This window comes from Equus asinus, chromosome 5 (genome assembly GCF_041296235.1).
Source record: "Equus asinus isolate D_3611 breed Donkey chromosome 5, EquAss-T2T_v2, whole genome shotgun sequence".
Classification (NCBI taxonomy): domain Eukaryota; kingdom Metazoa; phylum Chordata; class Mammalia; order Perissodactyla; family Equidae; genus Equus; species Equus asinus.
Genome location: NC_091794.1, coordinates 81,912,891 through 81,940,875, shown reverse-complemented (window position 1 = coordinate 81,940,875; position 27,985 = coordinate 81,912,891). Strand labels below are relative to the sequence as shown.

General features: G+C 55.5%; 1 protein-coding gene and 1 long non-coding RNA gene across 3 annotated transcripts in view; one reads left to right on the top strand and one right to left on the bottom strand.

Annotated features, from left to right (window-relative positions):
- Positions 1-15,370, top strand: part of LOC106847833 (uncharacterized) — a 52,469-nt gene extending 37,099 nt beyond the window's left edge. The window contains exons 6-7 of the long non-coding RNA XR_006527830.2: positions 7,864-7,938; positions 8,458-15,370. This is a non-coding gene — a long non-coding RNA (uncharacterized lncRNA). The remainder of the gene's footprint in view (positions 1-7,863; positions 7,939-8,457) is intronic.
- Positions 15,371-20,935: 5,565 nt separating this feature from the next.
- EDN2 (endothelin 2) lies at positions 20,936-26,594 on the bottom strand. Of its 2 annotated transcripts, XM_014867256.3 has the most exons (5): positions 26,435-26,594; positions 25,932-26,088; positions 24,285-24,407; positions 23,251-23,349; positions 20,936-21,664 (listed from the first exon to the last, which is right to left on the bottom strand). In XM_014867256.3, the coding sequence occupies exons 1-5, from the start codon at positions 26,496-26,498 to the stop codon at positions 21,571-21,573; spliced, it is 537 nt and encodes a 178-aa protein (XP_014722742.1). In that variant the 5' UTR covers positions 26,499-26,594; the 3' UTR covers positions 20,936-21,570. The 2 variants fall into 2 exon arrangements, with proteins under 2 accessions (XP_014722742.1, XP_070367560.1); XM_070511459.1 differs by having other exon boundaries at positions 25,932-26,590.
- Positions 26,595-27,985: the final 1,391 nt, after the last annotated feature.

Here is a 27,985-nt window from a genome sequence, read left to right as displayed (position 1 = left end):
ACTATCGACGTTTTGGGCTGGGTCACACTGTGTTTGGAGGGCCGGCCAGCCTGTGCATTGTAGGCTGTTCAGCAGCTTCCCTGACTTTCACGGACCCATTTCAAGGTTTCCTGTCAAAATCTGAAATATTCCTATTTGCTACAGGGACCCCAGAGCCTCCCCCATGATCTGAGTCATCGTAAAACACCCCTGCCTTATAAACACCCACGTCTAATGTCCCATCCCCGTCAAAATACCCCCCCCCCCAGTCGGGGGCCCCAAATGCTTTGGGCTGCTGGTGGTGAGTGTTAAGGCTGCGAGGATGATGGCAGCTTCTTCATGGAGAGAAACCAGAAGCTAAATTATGCAAAAGCTGCAGCAGGACCCAGCCCTGAGTGTGCTGGAAACTCCTTGGAGCATTCCCTGTAGCGTTTCCCTGGAGATTTCCATCTTCCTCCTGGAGCACCCAGGGCTACCAGCCCATAGCCCTGCTCTATGTCCTGCTGTGTCCCCTCTCTGGCTCTGCTGAGCCCAACTCCTCGGCCCAGGCCCAGCGCTCACCAAAGTCATCTCCCTCCATGCCCTCCCCCTGTGCTTCCCCGAGAGAGCGCTCTGCATCTTCCAGCTGCTGTGCCTCTGCTGGCCCTGTCCCCCCTGCCCTGAGTGCCCTTTCTCCACACACCCCCTTCCAGGCCCAGCTCTGAGGTCCCTCCTCCTGAGGCTCTCCCAGATTGCTCCGTCAGGCTCTGCCCTGCCCCAGGCTCCAGAGCCAGCCCTGAGCTCACCGCTCCGCTGGAACACATGTCTGCCCAGCATGGCATCGAGTTTATTTATGAGGCCGTCTGTCTGCCCCCGGTCCCGGGAGCCCCAGGGCACGGCCCTGTCTGATTCATGGCCTGGTGCGGGTCTGGCCAGCATCAGGGAGCGTGTGCAGAGCAGCGCTGACGTGAACTGGCTCTGGGAGGAGGCATCGTGAGGTCTGGTTGGCATGGAGCACAGGCCCAGGGGTGGCAGGGCCTTATTGGTGCCAGGGCTGCTGTAGGAGACTGGGAGCCCTTCTTGGCTCTCCTTCCTTCACAGCCTCGCTCACCATCTCTCCCTCCCACCTTCTCCCTCAGTGGCGGACTCATTCACTCAGTAACTTCTCTCCTTCATTCATGCATCTGCCTGCTCCTTTGCGTACCCATTCACCCATGGGGCAGCTCATTCATTCACTTCTTTACTCCCTCCTTTATTCATCCAACAAACATTTCCTGAGCTCTGATAGTACACCCAGTGCTGCCCTCTGTAGATGCCCCGGACATGCAGAGAGACACTGGCCTCAGCCCAGCTCCAAAGACCTTCTATGCAGGAGTGGTGGCAGCTGGGGGTGTGGGGTGGGGGCGACACAGACATATAAACAAATGACTGCTATAATCAAGTAATTGGCAATGTGACTGTGGAGGAATCTGGGCTGGCTTCACAGAGGAGGTGGCATTCAAGCTTAGCCTTGGGGATTAAGAAATAGCAAGTAAGAGCTGGAGGGTGGGCCTGGAGCTTGGGGAGGGGGAGGAGGAAAGATGACAGAGCAGCGGAAGAGACACTTTCTGTAGGACTGGCCGGCTTCTTGGCTCAGTGACTGGTGAGGGAGAAGGAGGGACAAGAATTGGGTTCAAACCCCGTCCGTCATCCAGATAGACTGAATCCACAAATACACAGTCAGTGCCTGCTGTGCGCCAGTGCCCCAGGGGCTGGAGGTGAAAGGACAGCGCAGACACCCGCCACAAAGAGCTTACGTTCCAGTGCGGGGAGACAGATAACCGGAAAAACAAATCCAGCGTGTAAAGCTGGACGGGTGACCCATGCTTTACAGGCTGTGGCCCAGGGTGCTTGTTGGAGATTGTGTGCAGGGAGGCCCTCTTTGAGAAGGCAACGCTTGCGAGCCATGCTGCATCTGGGGAGGGTGTCCACGCCGATCCCTGCTGGGCGCTTGACCTGCTTGTCGAGGGCAGGGACTGGCATTGGTTCAACATCACAGCCCAGCCGGCGTGGGGCTGAGCAGCTGTGGAGCCTGTGGCAGCCATGGCTGATGCCTTCATCTGGGCATCCGTTCACCCGCTGTACCAGGCAGCCCTGGGGCAGGGACGAGACCTTCATCTCTGCACCCGATGCCCAGCACGGGACCTGGCACACGTGGCTCCCCAGGAACCAGAAAGCCACACAGGAATCAGAATGGGGCAGGAGACTCAGGGACAGCTGCTACCCATCCAGGCAGGGGTCAGGGGGGATAAAGAGGTTTAGGGGGTCTGGAGGAGTCTGGGCACCCATGGTGGACAGGGTGTCTTTTAGCGGGAGCCCAGTCCTTCATGGGGGAGGTGAGCATGGGGGAAATTCAGAGCCACTGCCACTCCAAGGCAGGAGTAGGAGGGGCATATTTTGGCTTTTCTAGAGTGGAGATTCTAGAAATGGGGTCCACGTGGCACCCTGTAGGGGTCCAGACTGAGGCTTTCTCTGATCCTGGAGCCAGAGGCTCTGGAGAGAGACAGAGTCCAGGGACCAAGGAGAGGGATGAGGTCCAGGGAGGAGAGGGCAGCGAGCAGAAGGTGAACAGGTCCTGGGGAAGCTGTCTCTTCTCCAGCTCTTCATCTTTCTTCCTCCCTCCCTAAGCTCTGAGCCCAGAGCCCAGCCTCTCCAGCCTTGCTGGTGGGTATGGGATCAGCCTTAGGATTTCTCCTGGCCTGAGCAGAGGCTCCTGGCTTCCCCAGTCTGGAAGAATGTCAGAGATTGGCCTGCTGGGCTTGGACGCTGCATGAGGACTAAGCTGAGAGGAGGATAGGGAAGCCAGGGCTTTAGGGAGTGATGGGGACCCTGGGGCAAAGCAGGGGGCACCAGGGACTCTAGGGTCTGGGCTGTGGCTTCTGGTCCCCAGAGCCTGGAGACTCCTGTGGAGATGCTGAGGAGAATCCAGCACCGCTTCTGCAGGAAGGGTGTGAGCCCAAGCTGGGAGTTTGCAAGGAGGACATGCAGACTTCAGACAGAGGCAGGTGCCTTGTGCCCTGAGACTGGGATGGGAGGGAGGGAAGGAGGGCCAGACCTTGGGCAATAGAGCCACAGCCCAACTCTCCACCCCCAGGAGATGCCAAAGTCCTGCAGACCACCGTCAGGCAAAGCTTTGGCTGAGGTCTTCCTGTAGCAGGGGACGTTCACTCGGTGACGCTCAGGCTGGTGCAAGTCGTCAAAAACCTAACTCTAAATGTTAAAGAAATGTTGTTACTCCCCTTCTCAAGTCATTGGTTTGTTCAGCAGACACACTTCCTACATAATTGACAGTTGAGCCATAACAGGCTTCCAAGGGAATGCTGGATGCCTTCAATTACTTTTTAATCCTCGGGATTTTAAATTACAAATGTAATTTGTGTTTACTCTAAAAATCCAAGCACTACAGTAATACCAACCTAGAAAGGGAGACCCATTTCCCCAAAATCCTCTTCCCCAGAGGTGATCACTGTTAACAGTTCAGCAATTCTTCCCCCAGATTTTTATGTGAATGTTAGGGTAATGTGGATAATTTCTTTGAAATATAATAATGTGTGTTTTTTCTCATACTTCCTTGTGTGAGATTTTCCTCCTATTTAGCCAGAGGCATCCATTTGCCTCAGGGAGGATTAAAATAATTAGAACAGTAATATAAAGAGGAATAAAGAACAATTCTTAGTTAGCTTTTGACTCCTAAAATAGAATCTCAAAACCCCAAATGAGATGAAAGTCTGAAAAACTGGCTTTGGTGAGAGACACATTGGTTAGGATGCTTTGGGCTACAGGTAGCAGAAAAGCCAACACAAACTGGCTTCAACAATGAGATGTGTTGGCTTGGGTAACCAAACTCCAGAGGTAAAGTGGGCTTCAGGGCTGGTATAATCCAGCAACTCCAGCCCATTGCTCTGCAGTCCCTTGGCTGTGCCCTCTTCTGTCTGATGGCTTCATCCATGGGCTGGCTTCCCTCATAAAGCCAAATGGCTAGGCTAACATTCACCACCATGTCACTTAAAGGAAGAAAGAGACTGTCTCTTCTGGTGAATCTTTCTTAAGAGCAAGGAAACATCTTTCCCAGAAGCCCCCAGCAAGTCTCCCCTTTCATATTGGCTAGGTTCTTGAGGCCGGGAGTGTGCCCGGTACTGGTGCTTAGGCCTGGACTTCTGGACCATCACCATGGCAAGTGGGATAAGATCCCATGACACCAGTTAGAACTGTCCCTGGGACTGAAGTTGGGGTCATCTTCCCCGGAAGCACATGGGTGCTGTGAGGACAAGGTGGATTCCAGAATGAAAATTAGGGTATTTTCCGGAAGAGGGGCAGGGAACTGGAAGATGGGTAGAGAGACAAGGCTGCCTACTATGAGAGAGAAAGCAGATTTCTCTGTCCTAGAAGTTTCCTGCAGATGTCAAGAGCCAGTCTTGGAGGACTGAGCACGGGGTTTCACTCAAAGGCACAGGGAGAGAGAGTTTACAGTGTGGTGTGAGGGAAACTCCTACCCAGCTCGGGAGGAAGTGGGCTGTGCCTCCATTTCTCAGAGGAGCCACCAGAGAGCTGGAAAAACAGATTTGGAAGAAGCCAGAGGGAGACGAAGAGGCTGCTTGAGGGACCCAGGGCCTCACTTTCTCCCTGAGCCCCAGCCTGGGGAGGGGCTGTGGAGAAGGTAGAAACCCCAGATGGTGGCTTCTGCTCACTTCTAGAACTCTGTCGGACGCTGTCTTGAGGGATGTCTGGTCCATACCCATGGTGCAATAGAAAGGGAAACAGGTGTATATTAGTTTCTTGGGTTCCTGTAGCAAATTACCACAAACTTGGTGGTTAAAACCACAGAAATGTATTTTTTGACAATTCTGGAAGCCGGAAGTCTGAAAGCGTGGTGTCGGCAGGGCTGTGCTCCCTCCGAAGGCTCTGGGGACAGTCTGTTCCTTACCTCTCCCAGCTTCTGGCGGCTGCTGGCATTCTTCTGGAGGCATCGCTCCAGTCTCTGCCTCTGTCTTCAAGTGGCTTTCTCCTCTCTGTCTGAGTCACCTCATCTTCTGGGTCAAATCTCCCTCTGATTCTCCTTATGAGGGCACTTGGCACTGGATTGAGGGCCCACCTAGATATCCGGGATGATCTCACATTGAGACCCTTAACTTATGGCTGCAAAGACCCTTTTGCCAAATCACATTCACAAGTTCTGGGGGTCAGGGTGTAGACATAGCTTTTAGGGGGCCAGCGTTCAACCCACTAGAGGGTGTTCAGGCAGAGAGAAGACCAGGGACAGTGCCCCTGGTCACGCTTGTCTCCTGTGTGGTGTGGAAGAGACGCCCCAATTTCCCGGCACCCTGACAATGGGAGGTCACAGAAGGCCCCTGAGAGCTCTGGTGGGTCACTTGCCAGTCAGGACCCTGGACAGGGACACGAGGACTCTAAAGTCCCAGGCAGACCCCAGGGGATTCACCCCTGTGGATCCTGGTCAGCCCAGCTCCTCTGGAGCTTCCACCACTCTTTGCCCAGAATAGACGCTGGTTCCATGTGCTGCACAGTCGTGGCAGCGGGGACAGGAACCGGGGCTCAGGACTGTTAGGATGAGACGCTCTAACAGAGGGGTGGCATGAGGCCAGGGAGGGGACCTTCCCTGATGCCATGAGGACACCCAAGCTTCCAGCTCAGAACTCATCTTGGGAGGGAGACTCCTTGTGATGGAGAGATGGCTCTGATAGGGAACTGAAGTTTGTACCAATTGAATCCCCGGACAGAATGTTACCTTTAATGGCAAAAAGTTTCTTTTGCTTTTTTCCCCACATCTGAGTGGATAAATGATGAGCCTCCTGCAAATGATAGGACTGCTAGGTCTAACTTTTTTTAAATGGGCATATAGGCTACATATTATTCTGTAAATTTTAAAAATACCACTTTATTGAGGTATGATTGTGCAAATTGCTCTTAACACTTCATGCATTACAGGCATATTTCTATGACAGCATATTTTAGAGCTACCTTACTTCTTTTAAAATCCATGTACTATCGTCCTTTAACCAGACCCCTGTGGAGGGACATTGAGGTGGTTTGTTGAACTTAATTGAATTCACAAGTGAATCTGTTGAGCGATACCCCTTCACGCTGGGCTTGCAAAAATGCAATATTTTCTTCCCTTTCTCCTAAATCTATATGGCTCTGGCCCCCATATTTCAGCAAATGAAAAAAGTAATTAAATGGCCCCGGAACTGTTGATCAGAAACACGCACCACAGCTCCCCTCCAACGCCACCTCCCAGAGCTCTCTGGGAAGTCCGATGGACGGCTGCTTGCCAGAATGCAACCCTTCCAGCCTGAGTAATATTCTGAACTTGAACATAAACTGCTGGCAGTGTTTGCTCTCCTTTGGGTTAGTCAATTGCCGCTTCCTAAAGAAGGGCAATAGGACATGGATCTTTGCCTCATTGCAACATCCCAGCTGCAGTCGCCCTTTGAAAAGAGACTTCCTGCGTATCCCTGTGTCTCCTTGGATCTGAAGGTGCACAAGGAGCTTGGCTGTGTTCTCACCTCGTGTTTTAATCAGAATCCTTTAGACTGTAAGTGACAGAAGCCCTGATGAAATGTAAGTGGAGCAGGACGGGTACTGCCTCATGTAAATAAGAAGTCTGAGGGACTTCAGATGAGCTGCATCCAGGTGTTTAGCTGACACCATGAAGATTCTCTCTCTTTCTAGCTCTCAGCTGGGCCTGCCTGTCTTTGCCTTTTTTTTTTTCTGGGTAGATTTTCATCATGTGATGCAAGGTGTCCACCCGCTGCTACAATCTCATATCCATAGCTCACAATCTCAGAAGAGTTTCCAGAAAGCTCTAGCAATAGTCTCAGGGAAGATGCTGATTGGCCTGGCTTGGGTCTTGTGTTTGTCCTGGAGTCAATCATGGTGGCTGGGGGTGGGTGCTCTGTTTGACCAGGCATGGTTCATGAATCCCCTTGCCTGGGTGTGTGGGGAGGCTGCCCCCCTGAGCCGCACAGACAGAGCAGGATTAATGGGGGAGATGTGGCTTGCCAAAGAAAGGCTGGACTGACAAACAGGTGTCCATGACACCTGGCCTCCATCATGGTTACACTCTGTCTGTAGAGAAAGTGCTTGTTATTCGGATACAGAATTGGATATGGCTGGACTCCAAACCAATAGCTGTGCAGAGAAGTCAGACCCTGCTCGGGCCTGTGCAACTTAGCTTCCTTCTCTCCAGGCCCCCTCAGGCCATCCAAGCCCACAGCCCCGGGCCCAGGCTTCCTCTGACTCTCATGCAGGCTCTGCAGACAGTGAAACAAACACAGCTTTCCTGACCTGTGAGAAGATTCCAGAGGAGCAGCAGAGCCTGAATTCAGGTGGTATGAGGTTAAATACTAAGTCAACCCTCTTAGCAACAGGTCCCATGTCCAGGGCCAGCCTTGAGGTCAGACGTTGATTCCTCTGATTCCCAGACTGTGGCTGAGGCCTCTGCCACCCTGGGAAGCCTGGCCCCTTTGTCCTCACTGTCCGACCAGGACCCAGGCCTGGCTCGCAGCCTCTCTGCTGGGAGTGGTGTCTGTGTCTCCTGGCTAGGGGAGGCATTCTTGGATTTGGGAGTGCTTGCCCTGCTGGGGGCTGGACTGGGGCAGTCAGACGACTCGGGGGCACTGGAAGACAGCGTTCTGAGATGGTCTTAGGAACGTAGCCCGGCTTGGGTTTCTGAGCAGACAGGCATATAGATGGGGTACCTGCCCTCTCCAGAGTCTTCAAGGAGCAACCTTCTTATTTGACCTTTGTGGTGGGGTCTCTGCTGTCCCCACTGCAGTCTCGTATCCCGCCTCTTCCCTACATAGCCCCAGTTCGTCCCTCTAGGCTTTGTCCGTGCTGTTTCCCCTGCAGGAATACCTTCTCCTGCCAGTCAATCAAGACGCATCCTTCAAAACCCAGCTGCGTTCGAGTAGCCACTTCGCGCAGGTGAGAATCCGGCTGTTACCAGCGTGTGAAGACGTGCTGTGTGTGTGCTCCTTCCACGGGCCAGCTCCTGCGGCTCTGAGCCTCGGGGCTTCTGTGGAGCCCGGGGAGGCTGCACTGCCACAAGAGCCAAGGAGTTAACACCCTCCCCTACCTTGAAATTTCCCCAACCAATGACTGGCAGGAGCTGGCGTATAAAAGTCCAGCTCCCTCGCTCCCTGAGTGGGATAACTCTCGGGTGTGTGGTTTACACAGTTTCCCAGAGTCTCCCTGTGGGATTAAACTCCAGGTGCCCAGGGGGGTCACTTGCTGTTAACACACACTTCAGTAGTTTCCTCCTCGGCCCTCACTTCCTCACTCCCTTATGGGTTTTTCTAGGATCACCTGCTGTTAAGGACTGGATTGTGTTCCCCTAACCTCCAAGGTGACAGTATTTGGAGACAGAGCCTTTAGGGAGCTAATAAAGGTTAAATGAGGTCATAAGGGTGGTGCCCTAATGTGATAGGGTTGGTGTCCTTATAGGAAGAGGAAGAGACACCAGAGAGCTCTCTCCACGTGCGCACAGAGAAGAGGCCAGGTGAGGACACAGCTAGAAGGCAGCTGTCTACAAGGCAGGAAGAGAGAAACGAACCCTGATGGCACCTTGATCTTGGATGTCCATCCTCCAGAACTGTCAGAAAACAAATGTCTGTTGCTTTGGCCACCCGGTCTGTGGTATTTTGTTATGGCGGCCCTCGCAGACTAACACGCCTGCCAAATAAACCACTTGCTCACGAATCCTTGTCTCAGGGTCTGCTCCTAGGAAACCCGAACAAATACAGGTGCTCCCCTTCATGAGGCATCAGGGAAATGCAGAAAAACTACAGCGTGATACCGTTTCACACCCACTGGATTGGCTCCAGGGAAACAGTCTGACCGTACTGGTGCTCGTGAGGACGTGAAGCCGCCACATACAGCTGATGAAGGTGCCAAGTGGTAAACTGTTTTGGAAAACTGTTTGTCAGCGTTTAATAAAGCTGAAGACCCATCCCTAGGTATACACCCAACAGAAATACATACGTACGTTCGCCAAAAGTCAGGTATGAAAATGGTCAAAACAAACCTGAGGAAACAGCCCAACTTCCATTCCTTAACTGCAGAAGGGATAAACAAGTCGTGGTCTATTCATGACATGGAATACTATATAGCAAAGAAAAAGAAGAAATTACTGTTACATGTAACAACACGGATGAATGTCAAAAACATGATGTTGCACAAAAGAGGCCAGACACCAGAGTACACATCATAAGATTTGACTTAAGGTAAAGTTCAAGGGTGTGCTATTCATACAGAAAAGGGTACAAATCAGAAATGTACAACTTGACGAATTTTCACAAACTGAGGACACCTATGAAGCTTGCAGCTAGATCAAGAAATGGAACACAGCTGCTTTCTCAGAAGCCCCGCTTCTGTCCCCTTTCAGTCCCTGCCCTGCCCCAGGGAATCCACCTTGGAGATTTCCAGCACCATTAAAACTGTTTATAAACATAATCTTATGAGATGCACTGTTTTGTTTTGCGCATTTTGTTTGTGAGATCGTCCGTGTTGTTTCGTGCATTGTAGTTCCGTTTATTTGTTCATTCTACTATTGCTGGCCTTTTGAGTGGCTTCCGATTTGGGACTGTCATACCTAGTGCTGTATGAACGGTCTAGGACACATCTTTTGGTGACCAGCGCTAGGTGTTCCTTTGGGCTACACACCTAGAAGTGGAATTGCCAATTCATTGCGTGTTTTGATTTCACTTTTCATCTTCTGCTGTCTTGATTCCCACTTAGGATAACCAAGGAGGCCTCTGGTTTGCCCTCCTGGTTGAAGTCAGTGGACCTCAGTTTACCCTGTGGCTGGGGCATGCCTACCTACTCCGGGCACCATGAGGCTCTAAGAGCTTCTTGAGGGAGTAGGATCCGGATATGGGCCCTTTGACCTCCTGGCCCAGCTCCCAGCATTACTGAGGCCAAAGGTACCCCAGAGGAGGGCAGATACCACAAGTCACCGGCCAGGTGCAGGAATCGGGCAGTGGGTGAGTCTCCGGTCAGGGCCGAGCTGGGCCAGGTGAGGGAAGGCTGCAATGGACAGGGCACAGCCCCGGCCTAGGGCGGCAGGCAGGTCCCAGACCCCTCTGTGCCCACCCGAGCAGGGACTGGCCTCCTTAGCACCTGCTGCTCTCCTCTGGCCTCTATTGCCTCTTCTGTCAACCAGGGACCAGAGTTGCTTTCTTACCAGGTTGAGGATTAAAGGAGATTGAAGGTGCTTACCTGGGGCCAGTGGGACGTTGTCAGCCCGTTTCATAGCCAAGGAAGCCGAAGGTCTGAGAGGTTAAGGTGTTTCTGAGTGCCACAGGATCTGAGCCCAAGTTTGGTTCTAAAACCCGTGCTCTTTTGGCATCATGTGGCTGGGGGCTCACATGGTGTGATTTGAGGGGTTTAAGGGAGGCCAGCCCCCAAAATCAAGCTATGTCTCTTCCAGTGCTTGAGTTTCCACCTTTAGAACTTTATTCCTCTGGGTTAAGTAACACCCTCTTCCAAGAGCATGTAGGGATGAGGGGCAAGATACGGCACATCTAATGTGCATGTGCAAGTGATTGCCTGGCAGAACTGGGGAACAGGAGCCCTCCAAGGAGTGCTAAGAGCGTTTCATTCACTTCCTCACTCCCGCCCAGACCCTGCACCACTTGACGAGGCCCAGCGCAGGGCAGTGAGTTGCTCAGACTCACGTCAAGGGCCCTCCCCCAGGCAGCTTCCCTGGGGGCCGAGCAGGGGAGGGCTCAGGGTCTGGAGGCACACTTCTGCAGAAGGGAGGGAGGCGCGGGTGTGGTCTTGGGCCCTGAGATAAGCCCTGCCTCCTGTCAACTGCTGTGCTCACACCCATGCCCCTCAAAGCCGTGTACGCGCTGCCCCGGGCCTCCGCCTGACGTTGTTTGCAGGCTTGGGGCTGCAGCTGGGCCAGCCACTCCCCCAGTCTGGCGCCCCAGGTGGCCCTGGAACCTCCACTGGGCACTTCTGACCCTGCACAAACCTCATGGCTGCTCGGATGGGGGCCCCCCATGAAGCAAGCTTCTCTTGGCTGCCTGGGCGCTTGGGTTGGGGCCCCCAGAAGCAGACCTGAACTAGGAGTCAAGGGCATGGAGTTTATGTGGGAGGAGTTTCTAGGAAGTCATGAAGGATGTGGGAAGGGAGACAGGGAGGGCAGCCAAGCCGGGAAAGTGGGAGACTCGGGCTCGGCACTGTGGGATCTCCTGGAAATGGTGGAGAACCAGCCTCAGAGTTGCCCCACCAAAGAGGCGAGGGAGCTAGGGCATCTGTCCACCAGCCCTGTTCTTCACCATCAAGAGCTGCTCCTGAGGGCGCCCGCTGTGGGCCCCTTGAGTAGCCCCTGGAACACAGGCACAGACACCTAAGTGCCCAGGGACTGTGGGCAGGGCTTGTAAAAGGGGAGAAGGAACCTAGTGGGGAGGGGAGCCTGGAGAAGGCCTTGGAGTCAGGAGGATTTGAGACCCAGCTCTACTGACTCATCTTCTCCAAGGGTCAGTTTCTGCATCTATCAAATGGGAATGAAAATACTGCTTACCTTGGACATGTGCGGTGGGGTCAAGCGTGATAAGGCTGGTGCCGGCATCTGTGTCCCCTGATAACTGGTGCTTTCCCTTCCTGCTCAAGGGCGAGGGTCAGGCTGACTCATCAGGTCTGGGGGTACACAGTGGCCTGCGTTTGTACCAAACATTGCTGCTCCCACAGCCCGGCCCCTCCCTCCCCTTCTCTCCTTATCTTCAACTTTTAAAATCAAATAGTGACTGATTATCTATGCTGTGCAGGTGAGGGTGTGCTCTGGGGAGCCCAGGACTGCCTGAGCTGGTCCCTGCCCTGGGAGTTCACAGTCCAGCAGGGAAGACTGACAAATGTGTGGCCAGGTGGTGACATGGGCGTGGGCTTTGACAGGTGGATAGAAGTTTTTAGGTCAGGCAGGGAGCCAGCACAGGCAGAGGGAGGAGCTGCAGGAGCTGGGGTGGAGTGGGGAGGAGGGATGGAAATTGTTCTGGGAGGTGACCACGGGAAGGTGGGATCTGAGCTGGTATTTTGAGCTTCCTTGCAATGGAAGCCCCAGGTATGATAACCCTTGGGTTACAGATGAGGAAATGGAGGCTGAGAGGGGACGTGCCTTGCCCAGGTGCTGTCAGAGCGGGGACTGGCCTGGGCTCTGTCTGACTCCCCCCTGCCCCACCCCCGCTTGAGCCAGACCTGGGTCCTCTGGGCCCAGGACAATAGTCTCCCTGGGCGTGGGGTGGGGTTGGAGCTCAGGGTGGGCAGCCTTAGAAACTGAGGCAGGGGTTCTCTGCTCTGGCTCCTCCCTCACCTTCCCTTCCTGACCCCTGTGTCCCCTTTTCCAACACAGCCCTCTCAGACCCCCAACAGGGCGTGGAGGTTGGGGGTGGGAAATCCTCCACTTTCAGGATTTTTGTTCAAAAATCACAGGCACACTGAAGCACCTCTAATCCACATGTGTGTGCACACACAGTTAGTCTCCCCTTCTATGTGCCTTATGCGCATGTTCTTACACGCACTCGCCTGTGTGTGTGCTCGTGTCACTCGTGCACCCACACGCCCATGATCCATAATCACGGATGCAGGCACACTTGCATCCACATATATGCACACCTATAGAGGTGCACATATGCACACATATCTATGCAGCTGCCACCAGGCAAAGACTTACACGCTCAGGGGCACTCACAGTCACACATGCTTGTACATGTTGATATGCACAGGAACATGCATCCATGTGCATTGTGCGTGAACACCTGTAACCACGAGGCACAAATCCAAATGCGTGTAGATATGCATAAGTATCCCCGGTTGAACATACAGGAATACGTTTTACACGTAGCTGTACTCTTGGGTGTATGCGTGCTCACACGGTCTCAGATTAAGCAGGTGGGACTCCTGTGTACCAAGTTCACTAGGCCGCATCAAAGTCACAGGGAGGGAGCCTCAGATGCTGGGCCTGGAGGGGACTGGCCACGCTCCCCTCCTCTGCCCTCCCTGCCCCTACCCTGCCCCCAGTCTGCCGCCTCCCAGGAGGAGCCCTCCCTCCACCTTGGGAGTGATTAACGCGCATGGCAAGTGTGGAGCCTCTGGAGGGAGCAGATTCTGCACCTGCTCCATGGGAGGGATCTCCCCAGCCTGGCTTCTGGGAGCCTGGAGCCCAGCAGCCTGCCTGGGTCTACAGAGGGAGGCCTGGGCAGAGGCGAGACCAGGATCCAGTTTTCTCGAAAAGGCCAGTATGGGTCACAGGCTGAGAGGGAACCAGGATGCCCCAGGCTCCCTCTCTTCAAGAAAACACCTGCAGGTTTAGGTACCTAAAGTCTCCCATTGCACAGCCTTTCCAATGAAGATGCTGTCCCCAGAAGGGCCCTACCCAAAGGCACAGTCATTAGGGGATGGTGGGTTCAGCTGCAGAAGAAGATTGGACAGCCTCTTGTCCATCCCCAAGCTCCCTGGGGGGCCACCTGAGAGGCTGGGGGCTAATGCCAGCCACAGAGGGACAGTCCTGCAGCCCAACAGGATCCAATCCCAGCCCTGGAAGACCCTGGAGGGACCCTCTGTTCTGCTGGGAGGGCTGGGACATCAGGGCATCTCCAGACCCTCGCCCTCCTCGGCCCAGGCAGCATCTGTTTTATCTCTTTTGCACATCAGATTCCTTGTGAAGAAATGGTTTCTACATCCGAGCCACCAGTGCTGGAAGGGATGTGAGGAAAAGGGCACGTGCACCCAGTGGGAGCAGGAGTGCAAATTGGAATCTCATTTTTGGCAGAATATTTAAAATGTGCATGTCCTTTGACCCAGCAATTTCATGTCTAAAAATCTGTCCTTTGAGGACAAAGATGTATAAACAAGGTGTTAACTGCAGCGTGTTTATGCAAACAATAAATGGAGGCCATCCGAAAGGTGTTGGCAGGCAAATGGTTAAGTAAGCAACAGTCTGTCTGTGCCAGGGAGCACCGTGCAGCTGTTAAAAGTAAGACTGGGGTAAATCCATGCGCACCGGTCTGGAATGATGCCTATGGAGTGGGGAAACCAGGTTGCAGAGCAGGAAGACTTATGTCTCCATTTCTTATTTTAAATACCCCTAAAAAGTTAGACATAAAACAAATACCTGAATCCACAGAAAAAGGCTACATACCCCCTCTCGGAGTGGTTACTTCGGGGTGGGAGGCAGGGAGAAGACTGATGTTTTATTCTAGACGCTCCTGTATTCTTTTCAATTTTTGTTTGTTTGGGTTTTTTTTAGCCACAAGCTTTTGTGTATATATTGTCTTGCCTTTGTGATTAAAGAAAGAAAGCATTAAGATTTCTTGTCCCATTATTTAATAGATGGAGGCCCCAAGGAGGCAGAGAACCACCCAAAGTGACGCATGGCCTTGACCACAGCCCTGACCTTGACCCCACCCAAGGAGCCCTCTTATGCTGCCAGTGGCAGGGCCTTGGGACCAGGAGAAGAGCCAAGCCTCCCCAGGTGGGATGGGCAGAGAAATGGGCTCTGGGTTACAGGCCACTGATGCTCAGCAGAGGGAGCAGGCCCAATGGGTGGGGAGAGATGTCCCTTTTCCCCAGAGAATCACCTGTGTGCCGAAAGAGTGACTCTTTATCATTGGGTGTCCTGACTTGGGCTCCTACTCGGCAAGAATCTGGCTCGCCCACCTTCAGAAATGCTGCTAAGAAATGCTACTCTTTGCTAAGTGCCCATCGGGTGCCACCTCTGGTGCAGTTTGCTTTGGGTGCTGACCTACGCTATCGTACTTTGGCTGAGGAGGCAGTGTGGTCCAATGGTTAAGGCTATTGTATGCACAGCCAGACTCCTGGAGGAAAGTCTCCCGCTGCTGCTCACTGGGTCAGTGGCCTGGAGTGAGCTCTTTAACCTCTCTGGACCTCAGTCTCTTTGTCCAAATGATGATACAGAAGCTCCTCCCTGTAGGGCTGTTAAGGGCTAAAGTAAAGGGCTTTGGCCCCAAAGTGGAAACAACCCAAAATGTCCGTCAGTGGATGAACGGATAAACAAAGTGCGGTCCATCCCTACATGGAATATTATTCAGTCATGGAAAAGAATGGAGTGCCGACACGTGCTACTGCGTGGATGAACCTTGAAAACATTATGCTGAGTGAAAGGAGCCAGACGCCAAAGACTGTATACTGTGCGAGTCCATTTATATGAAACGTCCAGAACAGACAATCCACAGAGACAGAAGGTAGATTAGTGACCTTCAGCGCCTGGGGGGAGCGGGATGTGGTGAGTGCCTGCTAAAGGGCGCGGCATTTCTTTTTGGGGTGATGAAAATGTTCTGGAATTAGACAGTGGTGATGGTTGTATAACTTTGTGAATGTACTAAAAGCCACTGAACTGTGCACTTTCAAAGAGTGGATTTTATGGTATATGAATTATGTCTCAATAAAAACTTATGTAGCAAAAAAGAATTAGGAATAAATATAAAATTTATGCACAAACGTAGCACACTGTGTTATTTTATTGGTGGGAAACTGGACGAATTGAAATACACACCTATGCGGTAACAAAAGCATTAAGGTGCAGCCTTATGATGGTCTGTCATGTAGCCATGAATCAAATCTTATTTTGGAAAATTTTTAAGAATTAAATAAAGTACTGAGGACTGTGTCTGGGACATGAAGTACTCAGTGTGCGCTGATATTAATGAACCACAGGAAAGCCTGTGAGGTCAGTCCTTTCACCCTCATGGCCGATGGGGAAACTGAGGCTCGGAGAGGCGCCGTGATGTGGCTGCACTGCCTTCCTTCTGTCTGCTCTCAGGAAAGGGCAGAGTCTTGGCTACAGGCCCGTCTGGGCCCGTCCTGGCTCTGCCACTTTCCAGCCGTAAGGCCCGGGTCCAACCTGTCCCTGCTCATCTCTGAGCCTCCCTTGGCCCCTGTGGCCCGCTGTGGAGCGGGGCATAGGGTCGCTGGGAAGAGCCCAGCTGGCGGTGCTGTTACAGGGCCTCTGCGACAGGGCCCAGGCGGCAGAACCCGGACCAAGTGGGTGGAGACCCCAGGGAGACAGGACGGCTTCCTCCAGCCCCACCTGCTTGGAATAGTGAGCCACATGTCTCTGAGGGTGACCTGCAGGACGGGGAGGAAGAGCCCCATGGGAAACCTGGGGAGGACACTATTCAAGCAGAGGTCAGCCTGGGGGTGCGGTTTTCCCCCTGCAGGTCCCTGTTCCATTCACTCTCCCGGGGACCCTTTCAGCCCACTGTCCTTGGGAGAGGCAGCCTGACTCCCGGGGCTCCATTTCCCCTGCTGAGCCAACCCAGCGCACTGGTTATGACAATGTGCTCCTGGCGCCCAGGCTGCCCGGGTCAGAATCCCAGCTTCACTGCTTGTGCTTTCTGCTTGCATGTTCCTGGGCAGGCAAGGTCACCTCGCTGAGCCTCAGCTTCCTCATCTGCAAAATGGAGATAATAACAGGACCCACCTCGCTGGTCCTTGTCATGAATAGATGAGACGTGGGTGCAGCAGGCTTTGCAGAGTCTGGCACATGGTGATCCCTCAAGGCCTGTTGGTTGATACTATTACCTTTATTGATTTATTAGCTGCGAAGGGCCGGGACACGGGTGTGCCTGGAGGCAAGCGGCTGGCCCCCTGAGCCCGACTCCCAGCTCCCTGCCTGCTGTCCCCCATGCTCTCGCTCTCTTCAGCCCTGAGTGATTGACAGGCGGGGCTGGTGGCGTCCTGGCAGGCCTGTCCTGGCAGCTGCTCTCACAAGGCGAGGCCCTCTGAGCTTCAGAGAATTAATTAGGCCACATTCCTCTTCCAGGGCTCCCTGCGGGCCCGCACACGGCCCCCTTCCGAGCTGCTGAGGGCTCTTGGCTCAGGTCCCTGGCAGGCTGAGGCGAGGCCCACACTCTGCTCTCCCTTGAGCGGGGCTGGGAGGGCCTTTGCGAGGTGAAAGCATTGGACAGGGAGGGGCCAACGACAAGCCAGCAGCCCAAGGCCAGCTCCTGTCCTGGCTCTCCTCTGCCTAGCCACCTTCACTGCCTCCCCATCACTCAAGATCCAGTTCCTGGCACTGATGTCATTCCCAGCCTGGCCCCTGCCGATCAGGCCAGCTGCCTCTCTCTGGATTCTTCCATGCTCCCGCCAGACACGTGTCACCCTGTCCCGCAACTGGAATGCCCTCTCCCCCCTCCCAGCGTGTGTACACTCTATCCATTCTCCAAACCCTTCCTTCCCTCCCCGTCCACCAGCTGGAAGGGCAGCCCAGAACATACTCCACCTCCTGTCGCTTCACTTTGCCATGGTCTATCTTCCCTGCCAGCCTGTGAGACCCATGAGGGCAGCAAGTGTGTTGGTGCTAAGGCTCGAAGCATGAATGGAGGGCGTTTCAGGCATGGTGGTATTTTCCTAGGAGACACAGTCTGAGGCCCTGGTAGGGGGTGACAGCTGCCGTAGAGCTCCCGGCTTGTAGCCCCATCCCCCTTGCCAGGTGCTCAGGAGGGCACTGCCCGTTCTCACCTGCCCCCCTCCAGCCTTCCCCAGGCCCCCTCCTTCTTTTGCTCCCAGAAACGGGCTGAAAACAGCTCCCTTCCTCGCAGAGCCTTCACCTCTGCTGTTCCCTCTGCCTGGAACAGTCTTCTCCACCCTCCTCCTTCACTTCACTGATTTCCTCAAGCTTGACCTAGACGTCACCTCCTCCAGGAAGCCGCCCTGGGCTCCCCCACCGCAGGGGCTCTACCACAGTGTGGATGCCCCCTATTGGAAAGGCAGGACAGCATAGAAGTTTGGAGCCTGGGGACTAAATCCTGCCTCAGCCACATACTAGCTGTGTGGCTTTGAGCAGGTGACTTAACCTCTCACTTTCCTCTGCCCTAAGACGGGACAGTCATGAGAACCCACTGCACAAGGCTGCTGTAAGGAGGTGGGGGATTCACACGCAGAAAGCGCCCAGTGAGCGCTCAGGAAAGGCTAGCGATTGTTTTATCTTCATAGTTAACAGTGTTTTCTTGGAGAGCGCTGCTCTTGGCCTGTGAGGGCAGGGGCTGTGTCTGTCTTGCTCACAAGAGAGGTGATTATTCATATTTGTTGAATGAGTGGATGGCTGCGTTCCAACGATTTATTGTGCTGATAGGCAAATGACTTTTCTGAACTAACAACCCAGCACCTTGGTTTCTGTTTTTAATCAGAGAGAGAGAGAGAGAGACTAATTCCGTGGGGTTCTTTCCTGAGTGAGGGGGCTCCGGGGAGGGGGCAGCCTGGCGAGGGAAAGGGGCCGTGGGCAGCCTGCGTGTGTGTCAGGCCGCAGAGCCCTGGACACGGGACTGGACTCGCCTCCGCCCCAGCTTCCACCTGGCCTGTAACCCGAATAAATCTGGGTCCTCCTGTGCCCCCTTCTGGCCTGTCTCTGCCTGGTGTTGCAGTCAACAGGCACACAGATTTGACTCAGAAAACCTTGACAAGACGTAAGCATATGGAAAAGGCAGAAAAGGCAGGAAAAAGGAAGATTTGGGCCCATAAAATCCAGACAAACTTCCTAAACTGTGGACACCCTTCTTCCCAGGGTTCCGTTTGACTTGACAGCTGCTCCCCAGTGGTCCTCTGCTCCTTCCCAAGCGCCAGGCCACCTTTGCCTGCACTTCTGGGGCCCCAGCTACCCGGAATGTGGTCTGGCAGCATGCACAGACTCGGGGGGCACATGGCCCCTGGGCCCTGCAAACTTCTCATCCTGTAGAGAGAGGTGATTGCAGGAGGCCCAGAGCAGGACCCCAGGAAGTGCAGGGCCCAAGCCAGTGGCCCCCATTTCCCAGGAAGAAGGATCCAAGGGGCTGCGGGGTCACCTTGCCCTCCCTTCCTTCTGGGCCTCGTCTCCTCCCTTTAATCATCTCTCTTACTTAATCAATTGGTCGCTGTTCTCTGAACTCTGGCCTGTGCCAAGGGCAGTGAATGCCTGCTTCCCTGGGGCCCCCGCCACACCCTCAACTAGCATCTCATCATCCCTCTGCCAGCCTCCATTGCACCTGCCCTCCTGGGGTTGTCCTACCTGGCTGCCCCGGCCATCGGCTGTTGCTTTTGGGTTTCCAAGGCACAGGGTCTTTTGAATGGGATGCTGGGCTGGAGGGAGTGAGAATACCGTGATATCAGGCTTGGCTGAGATTTGAGAGGTGGCTCTGGCCCTGGCCTGTGGTAGCAGGTAAGTGACGGGGCCGATCCCATTACACCACCCCTCACCATCTAAGTGGTACTGTGGACCCCTAAGGGCTGGTGTGGAATTTGCTGCTCTGCCTCCTCTCCCTTCATCCCCTCTTGCCCTGGGCAGCCCTCCAGTGGCATATTTCCAGAGCCCAGCTCTCACCAGCTCCTCTGCCACTCCCAGACCTTTCGTGGCTCCCATGGCCCACGAGAAAGTCTAGTCTCCTCATTTTGGCCTCAAGGCCCCTCTGGCTCTCCTCCTTCTCTTCTCCCCTCATTACATTCCAGTTACATGGAGTCCTCCGTGGGAACTCCTTTGTCACTCCCACTGCCCCCTTCCTCTTCCTGCTCCCTCCGTCTGGAGTTCTCTCCAGAGGTTCCTGCTGTTTGTCTGAGTCTTACTCATCTTGTGAGGCTATAGGAGGAGCCCTCGTCCAGGAGCCTTTCTCTGACCGCCCCTTTCCGCCACAGACAGCCTCGATCTCTCCCTCCCCTCAAGTCCTTTAGTGCTGTGCCTGTTTCACTCACTACATCGTCTCCACTGACGGCCTGACAAGCAGCCTCTGCCTCTTGTGAGGCCCAGGGCTGAGCCCAGTGCCGTAACTGATCCGCTCAGTGTTCACACCAGCCCTACAAGGTAGGGGCTATTTTTCCCATTTTATAGATAAAAAACCTGAGGCTCCGAAAGAGAAAGAAATTTGTTCAAGGTCACACTGCAGTGGTGATCCATGAATTCTATCAACAAATATTCATTAAACTAGTGCATATGTATGTCTGTACTATAGACTCTGGGTTCAAATCCTGATGCCACCACTTACTCGCTGTGTGACCTTAGGCAAGTCAATTGCCTTCTCTGTGCATCAGTTTCCTTATCTGTGCAATGGGGATAATATAGTACCTATGATGTAGGGTTGTTGTGAGGATGAAACGAGTTAATCTGGGTAACGTGCCAGTATCCAGTGGGAGTTCAATGTGTCAACGTGTTATTCTTCCATGAGGGTGTCGGGGCTGGCTTCATGGACAAGGCAGGACTAAAGCCGTGTGTAAATAATTATTTTTCAATAGTTGGCTCAGGCCGCAACCTGCCACTCCCGGCACAGGCTAGCCAGGATGAAAGGGAACACCTTGCTCACAAGGGGATCCGGCAGAAATGGGTCCAGGGTCCAGGTGGCTGCCAGTAGGGGTGGCCCTGGCTGCTAGCTGTCCCTGGGACTTAGCTGGCCTGCTTCTTGGGCTTTGGCGGGATCGGCCAACCCACTTCCAGAGCTCCAGGCCTCAGGCGAGGGCAAGGCCAGGGCCAGGCTGTGACTCCACCATAGCACCCAGCACTGGCCGCTGAGGCTGCACACAGCCTTGGCATCCATCCGGCCCAGCCCTCACTGGACAGATCTGCTCTGGGCCTCGCAGCCACCCCTGGCGGCACAGGGCAGCGGGAGCAGAAGTGTGCCTTGACGTCCTCGTAGTCTTGGCTTCTTCCAAACCTGCTCTTGGGAAAGGCCTGGCTCTCACTTACTGGCCTGATGGGAATGCAGATCCTGGAATCCTGGATGTCAAAGCCACAAATGGCTTCCCAGGCACATGATAGGTAAAAGCCCAGAGAGAATGGGTTAGCAGTAAGAGACGCCCAGCAAGGGTGCATGCAGCGGAACTCCGGGCTCTGGCACCCTGCCCAGGCCCTTTCTCCCCCTTCCTGTGTGGCCCTAACTTCCAAGCAGCCCCTTCCTGAGAGTGGCCCCCCCACCCCGCCTCAGCCAAGACAAAACACCAGAGTGTCATTTCATTGTTTATTACAAACACAGGTTTGCAGGTAAATAATTGAGAGTCTAAAAAAATACATTAAAATAAATAATTGGAATTCTCAAATTTCCCAGAGCAAATAAGTTATATACAGACAGGTAAAGCAGAGCAGGCCCTCCTCACCGGGAGCGTCCCAGGGTATGAGGGGACAAGGACTCTGGGAAGGGAGAGCCAGAGGGGACAGATGGGGACCAGCCAGGACGCCGGCCCTTGGGCCGCCCTGTCCGGTCTCCAGGCCTGGCTTAGGTGTGAGTTGCCACCACAGTTCGTCCCTCCTGGCTTGCAGCCACCAGACAGGACGCCTCTGAGGACGTGGCCTCCAGGTTACTGCAGCCCCCACGCAGTTCCTTCCAGCAGGGCTGCGGGGCCCGGGCCAGCGTGGGGGCCGCTCCACAGCCTGGGGGCTGAAGGCTTTCCTGGGCAGTGTGAGGGCATGGGGCTGCCTCGAGGGAGCTTCCCTCACCCAGGCGAGGAGGCCGGAGCTGTGCCAATCCCAGCAGGTGGGTTTCCTGGCCTAGAAAACAGGTGGAGGGTCTCCCAGCCCTGGGCCGCCAGTCTCCTCCCGTGTCCACGCAGGCTTCCTTCGCAGTGTTCCTCCAGCTCCCGGCGCTATCTCTTCCTCCGCCTGGAGGGTGTAGGCCTGGGCGCTCTAATTGCCTCCTGCTGTCTCCTAGCAAAGCGGATGTTGGCTGCAGAAATGCCCCTGGAATGGAGAAGGGTCAGTTTAGCATCTCAGGAGATATGGACCGCCCAAGAGTTCCCTGTGAGAGGCAGGATCATAGGGTCTAGACCCTGGATCACGGCTGCCCCAAGGTCAGAGGGCTGCCACCAGTGACCCTGAAAACAAGGCCTGCGCCTCAAGGATAGGCCAGACCAGGCCTAGAAGCTTCTCTGCCCTCAGAGGCTTTAACAAAGCTGATGTTTGCCATCAAGTGCTGCCAGAGTGACCGGACAGCCAAGACCAGCCCAGGTATCCCCGTGACCTGCCTTCCACATCCACACCTTCACTCATGCCGTTCCTTCCAGGCTGTACCATCCGCTCACTCAAACACGACCTGTGCAAATTCCCATTCTCTGAGGTCCAGCTCAAGGAGGTCCAACCCAGACAAATATGGGTTCTAGCTGCCTTTTGAACCTGGCTGAGACCCTGGTGAGGACTCTGGTGTCATCTGGGTGGCCTCGTCCTGGCTCGAAGCGTTCTGGCCTGGGAGTTAGGAGGCCGGCTTCGATTCCCAGCTGTGGGAACTTGGATAAGGTGTCAACCTCTCTGAGCCCCTTTCTTGGTCTGTGACATGAAACAGGCCTGGCCAGGGGTGAGGACAAGCACAGGTCAGCAAAGCAAGCCCTCTGCCCGCGATGAAGTGCCCACACGTGCCAAGTCTTATCTTGATTTTTTTATCCTAAGATGGTTCCTGAGTATATGCTGGTCCTGCCCGTCCCACCATCCTGTCTTTTCTCCTCTGTTTCTGCCTCCTCCCAAAGATGGAAACCCCTGAGGGGCCGTGCTGGGCCCCCATACTGGATGGTCCCAAGGAGCCATCAGGGACAGAGGTAGGAATGATGGACACCCCCAGAGCTCCCCGGGGGGCCAGGCCCTGCTTGAGGCGCATGATGTATGCCATCTCATCCAGCCTCACCACAACGCCATGGGATGGAGAGCACTGTCGTCCCTGTTTCGGGATTAGGAAGCTGAAGCACAGAGAAGTTAAGTGACAAGCCCAAGGTCACAAAGCTTGTCTGTGGCACGGCTAGGGTTCAGATCAGGCAGTCCTGGCTCAGAAGCGGCTCCTTTAGCCACTTGGCTGCACGGCTAGATGTGGGACTTCTGTTCTCAAGTCGGTTTGGTTAGACAGTCATTCTTGAGACCCTCCTGTGTGCCACGCCTTGAGCTGAGCCACGCTGAAGCCACCAGGGAGGGATCCAGTCTGGGGCACGGGGGAGGGAGCACGTTAGGTAGTCGGCTCCGTGGGACTCCAGCATGTGGGAGATGCTTGATTCAGACACAGCCTGGATGAACACCTGTGGTCCTTCCACAGTCATGAGTCATAAAACCCTCTAAAAAAGTGCACTTCCAGCCCGATGGTAATAAAGAGTGTAGTGGTTAAGAGCACAGGTTCTGGAGTCAGCCAGATGCCAGTGACTGCTGTGTGACCTTGGGCAAGTGCCTTCACCACTCTGAGCCTCAGTTCTCTTGGCTACCCAGTGGAGACCCAGTCCTGCCTTGCATGGAGAACAAGGGAAATGTGCCAGGCATGCAGAAAACACTCAATCAGTGCAGGGGCCCCTCACCTCAGCTGCTGGAGGAGCTCTCCTGCAGTGGTCCATGTCTTGCCAGCCTGGAACGTGTCTTCACGGGAGTCACTGCCTGGGACTGCCACAGCGTCAGCCCTGAATGAAGAGCAAGTGAGGGGTTGTCGAGGGACAGAGGCCACTTGGCTGCAGGCCCAACCCCCTCACCCCCCGCCCTCAGGAGCAGATCCATTTCCACCCCTCTGCACCTGGCATCTTTCCTTTCCCAGGTGGGGTGGGGACCGAGGAAAACTGAGCTACCGGGAATGTGTTCTTAGCCTCAGAAAGAGGCAGCTGGGTGGCCGGCCTTCCCAGAATCCGGCCGCCTGCAGCTGGGCATGGCCCTCTGGCAGGGGAAACTGAGGGAGGGGTGGAGCCACAACTTGAGTCCCAGAGGAGGAGTGTCTCCTAAACCATCATGGGAACAGGAGGCTCGGAACCGTGAAGCCAGTGTCTGCTTTCCGCAGATGCTCCAGGTGGAGGAGAGAGGAACGAAGTCTCCTATTCCTTTCACAGACGGGAAAACTGAGGCCCAGATCATTCAGAGACTTGGCAAAAGCCCCCACGCAACCCTGTGACAGCCTGGGATGGGGCCATGGCCTCCCAGCGCCAGAGGTTCCTTCTCCACTGAGAAGGCTCGGCCGTGCTCTGAGCCTCAAGGCCGAACCTGAAACCTGGTGGACTTGGTCAGGCAGACCACGGCTGAAGGCCCAGCTCTCCTGCTGGCGAGCTGTGTGGCCTGACGGGACCAGTCCTGTCTCCTCTCTGGGCCTGAGCTGCCTCAGCTGTCACCTGGGAGAATCCTTCCGGCTCAGGTGTGGGGACGTGATGCTCTCAGAAGCCCCTAGAGCTGCGTAGCGGGAGGGACTCAGGAGTGACTGGCTCCTCGTAGGGAGGGGTGCTGCCCATGGACCAGGGTGGCCTGTGGGCCCCTAGGACCCTGCTCCTCTGCTGGTCTCCCATACAGCCTGCTCTCCAGCACAAGTCCAGGCAAGCAGCCACCCCGGGCCCCTGCAGGCTGGGTGCCCACTTACCAAGGCCTTCGATGGCAGAAGGTGGCACAGGCGGGGTCCCTGGCGCTGGAACATTCACAGCGCCTTGGCAGGGAGCGGCGCCGACGTCTTGGCGGGTTTCCCAGGCCGTAAGGAGCTGTCTGTCTGTGGGCGGGCAGCCAGCAAGGTAGTGGTGTAGGGTGGAGAGAGAGAGAAAGAGGGAGAGGGAGACAGAGACAATTAGACAAACCACGACCATTGGCAAGCAGGACTGTCCATACTGTGCACTGGGATGGCCACCCATGCCCCCAGGGTGGCAGCAAATGGTGACCAACCCCCGACCTCAAGAAGTCCCACCAGAGGCTCCTCCCTAGGTGCCAGGTAGCCCTGGACAAGACCCTTCCTCTCTCCCCTCTCTCCTCACCCCCACTTCCCTGGCCCTGCCCAGCATGGGGAGGAGGGGGTGGAAACTGTGTTCCCTCCCTAAGTCAAGAAATGGGGAGTCCTCCCAGCCCCCTCGCCCTTGGCTCCCAGACAGGAACTTGAGCTGATGGAGCCAGGCTCGCCCCCCTGTTCTCAGCTTGCCCTGGAGGAGGGGAGGAAACGCCATCTTGGACAAGTAAACACACAGGCTCACAGCTAAGCTGCCCCCACCTGGTCACCACTTGCCTGGAGGGGTGGCAAACGTGTCTTAGAGCTTTGACTTTGGAACAAAGCGTGTGCGTGCGTGTGCACGTGTGTGCACCCGTGTGCGAGCTCAGATGGGATTGCTTTCAGATGCAGAGTCTGGCCACAGCGGGCCAGGGGCAGGGCAGGGGCCCTGTGGCCGGTCGGACCAGCACCTTCAGGTGCGAGAGCTAATTTTAGCCGATGTGGTTGGAGTTGTTCTGACTCCAGGTAGACCCGGCACGCAGGGACTGGCCGGGTTCCCGCCCTGAGCGAGGGTTTGCACTCGGATTAGCTCCACACACGCTTACATGCCAGGCTTCTCCTGCCTTTTGCAATTGGGGAAAGGGGAAAAAAAAAAACACACAAACACACAGAAACTTAAACTTGAAGTATGCAGCAGCCCGGAGGCAGTGCGGGTGCAGACAGAGCAGATAGCGCGGGGACCCCACCCCGGCTCCGCCAGGTGACACAGGACAGGTTCTCATCTGTCATTTGGGGACAACTGCAGTACCTGCCTCACGGGGAGGATGGGGGTTCATGAGATGATAATGCCTGGGCAGTGTCTGGCAGAGGGCCTGGCACAGTCAAGATACGGGGGCTGTCATTCATCTTGTTAGTCTTGGAAGATCATGCAGAGGGAGCATGGCAGAGCGGGTGTGAACTGTGGCATCCAGGGACCTACGCTGGAGCCTCCATCTACCGCTTACTCGTTCCTGTGTGATCTTAGGGAAGGCACCTAACCTCTCTGAGCCTCAATACCCTGTTCTGGAAAATAGAGCCAATACTGTCTTACTGGACTCTAGTGAGAATTCTCATGAGACGGCCCTCTATATTTCTCAGGCAGCCCCACGTGGGAGTTGAAACAAAAGCTGGGAACTATTGATATTAGCCCAATGCTCCCATCCAGAGGCCCAGGGAGACCTGGACTGTGCCGGAGGTTCCCTGCGTGTCAGGAGCCCCCCACTCCCGCCCCCTGCTCCCGCTTGCAGCAGCCCCGCCTGGATCCCCAGAGCAGCTTACCCGGGAGTGTTCACCCAGATGATGTCCAGGTGGCAGAAGTAGACGCATTCCTTGTCCAGCCAGGAGCTGCAGGAGCAACGCCGAGGTCGCAGGTGGGAGCCTCGGGCACGGGGCGAGGGCACTGGCTGCTCTGGGGTGGCAGTGGCCTGGCCCTCGCCTGCATGCACAGGAGGGAGAGAGAGGCGGAGAGGTGGGTCAGGGCGCCTGGCACAGCTGGGGTGGGGGACCTGACGGCTCCTCCTCTTGCATAATTGAGGAAGTTGGCACTTACAGCTCAGGAGCTCCGGGCGGCCCAGGGAAGCCCCTGCAGCCCCCGGGGGAACAGCGAGCAGTTGCCCTGTGCCTGCAGCACCTCTGCACTTGCAGACACCCCTGCAGCCGCCACTGTGGGGCTCCCGCCCCTGTAGGCCCCCAGCAGGTTTGGGGGGCACCGAGGCCCTGGAGGGAGACACGGATGAGCAGACCAGCGAGCTGCTGCAGCAGGCGAGGCCAGGGCAGCTCACCTTCATGTAGGGCCACGAGCAGGGCTAGAGCAACGGAGCACCAGGCCGGGGGCATGGCGACCATAGCGGTGGTGGAGCGCACGGGCTGGCCCGGAGCAGGGAGGCAGGGAGCGCGCCTGTTGCCAGCGTCCTGCTGCCAAGCCGAGCTGATAGCTCATTGCCTCGGTGCCCTGGCGGCCTCTTATAATACCAGGCACTGCCCCGCCCCTGCCCGGCCAGCCCGCACAGCGGGCTCGGAGCCAGGGACACCGCCTCCTCCCGGGGCGCCTGGCCCGCCCCAGCCTCCTCGGTGCGAGGGATGGGGAAGGGAGGAGGGGAGAGGGAAGGCCCCACTCCTCCCTGTGTGCCTGGAGCACCTCGGAGTCCTAAGGCTCCCCTGCCGTCCCCAGGGACCCCTCCCAGTCCTGCTGCACTGCCTCAAGACATCCCCAAAGTGCCTGAGCCCCTCCCCCACTCTCGGTGACTGTTCTACAGGTTTGCCCAGAGCTAAGAGTTTGGAGTGGCAGGTCCCATGAGCGAAACCCTCCCTCTGCTTGGAGGAGACCCTAGCTTCCTGCCTGCCTACTGCCAACCAAGCTGAGGATGCCCCTTCTGTTGTGTGGGAGGTGAAAGTCCTGCTCAAGGCTGTGTAGCCTTGGGCAAGTCAGAGCCCTCTCTGGGCCTGCTTCCCTCAGTGGAGGACACAGCTCACCCCTGACCTCTGACCAGCCTTGAGCTGCCTCATCCCTACCTCACCCAGGAAGTGTCCTTCTTCCTCCTTCCCCTCCCCTCCCCATCCAGGGCCTGGGGATGGGAGTTCTGGTCTCTTCCGGAACCTATTCAGCTGTGCAGCCATAGCCAAAGACATCCCTCCTGGGCCTCAGCTTCCTTGTTTGGAAAGCAAAGGCAAAAAGGGAAGTTCTTAACCTGTTTGGCTCACAGGCTGTCTTGAGACTAAGAAGGGAGCTTCAGAGCCCTTTCCAGAAAGATGGTTCTGTGGGTGCACACTCAAAGCGACACCTTGAAAGGTCTCCCGTGTTGGACGTGACAGGATGTCTTGGCTCAGCTCAGCAGCTTCTTTCTGCAACAAAGGCAAGGTGGCTGGGGTCCTCCCTGGGGCTGGCATTCTGACCTGCCCCTGTGCTGGTTCAGAAGCCGGGCCTTGCCAGAGACAAGAACAGGGATGGTCTGGAGCTGAGTCGAGCTGGCAGTGGCCCTCTGTTCCTACCCAGGCCCAGCTCAGGGTTCATCTCCTGCATCGTCTTCTCAGGGACCCTGTCGCCAGGCACAGCAGGAAAGGCCCTCTCATTTCTCAGGACCTGGGGCTTGTCTCCCCAGCCATCTCGAGGTCAGAACTCCAGAGAAGGCAGGCCCTGGAGCCTGCCTGGCACACAGTAGGAGCCCTCTGAGGGAGGGGGGAATGAATGAACAAATGCCTGACTGTGAACTACAGAATTAGGTACTCAGGAATCCAGGCTGCCCAATTTCTAGTTCCTGTGTTCAGCAGCAATTTTGTCATCAGACATTTATGAAGGGGAAAGAGATGACCACAAAGAAACAGACAATTTTGCT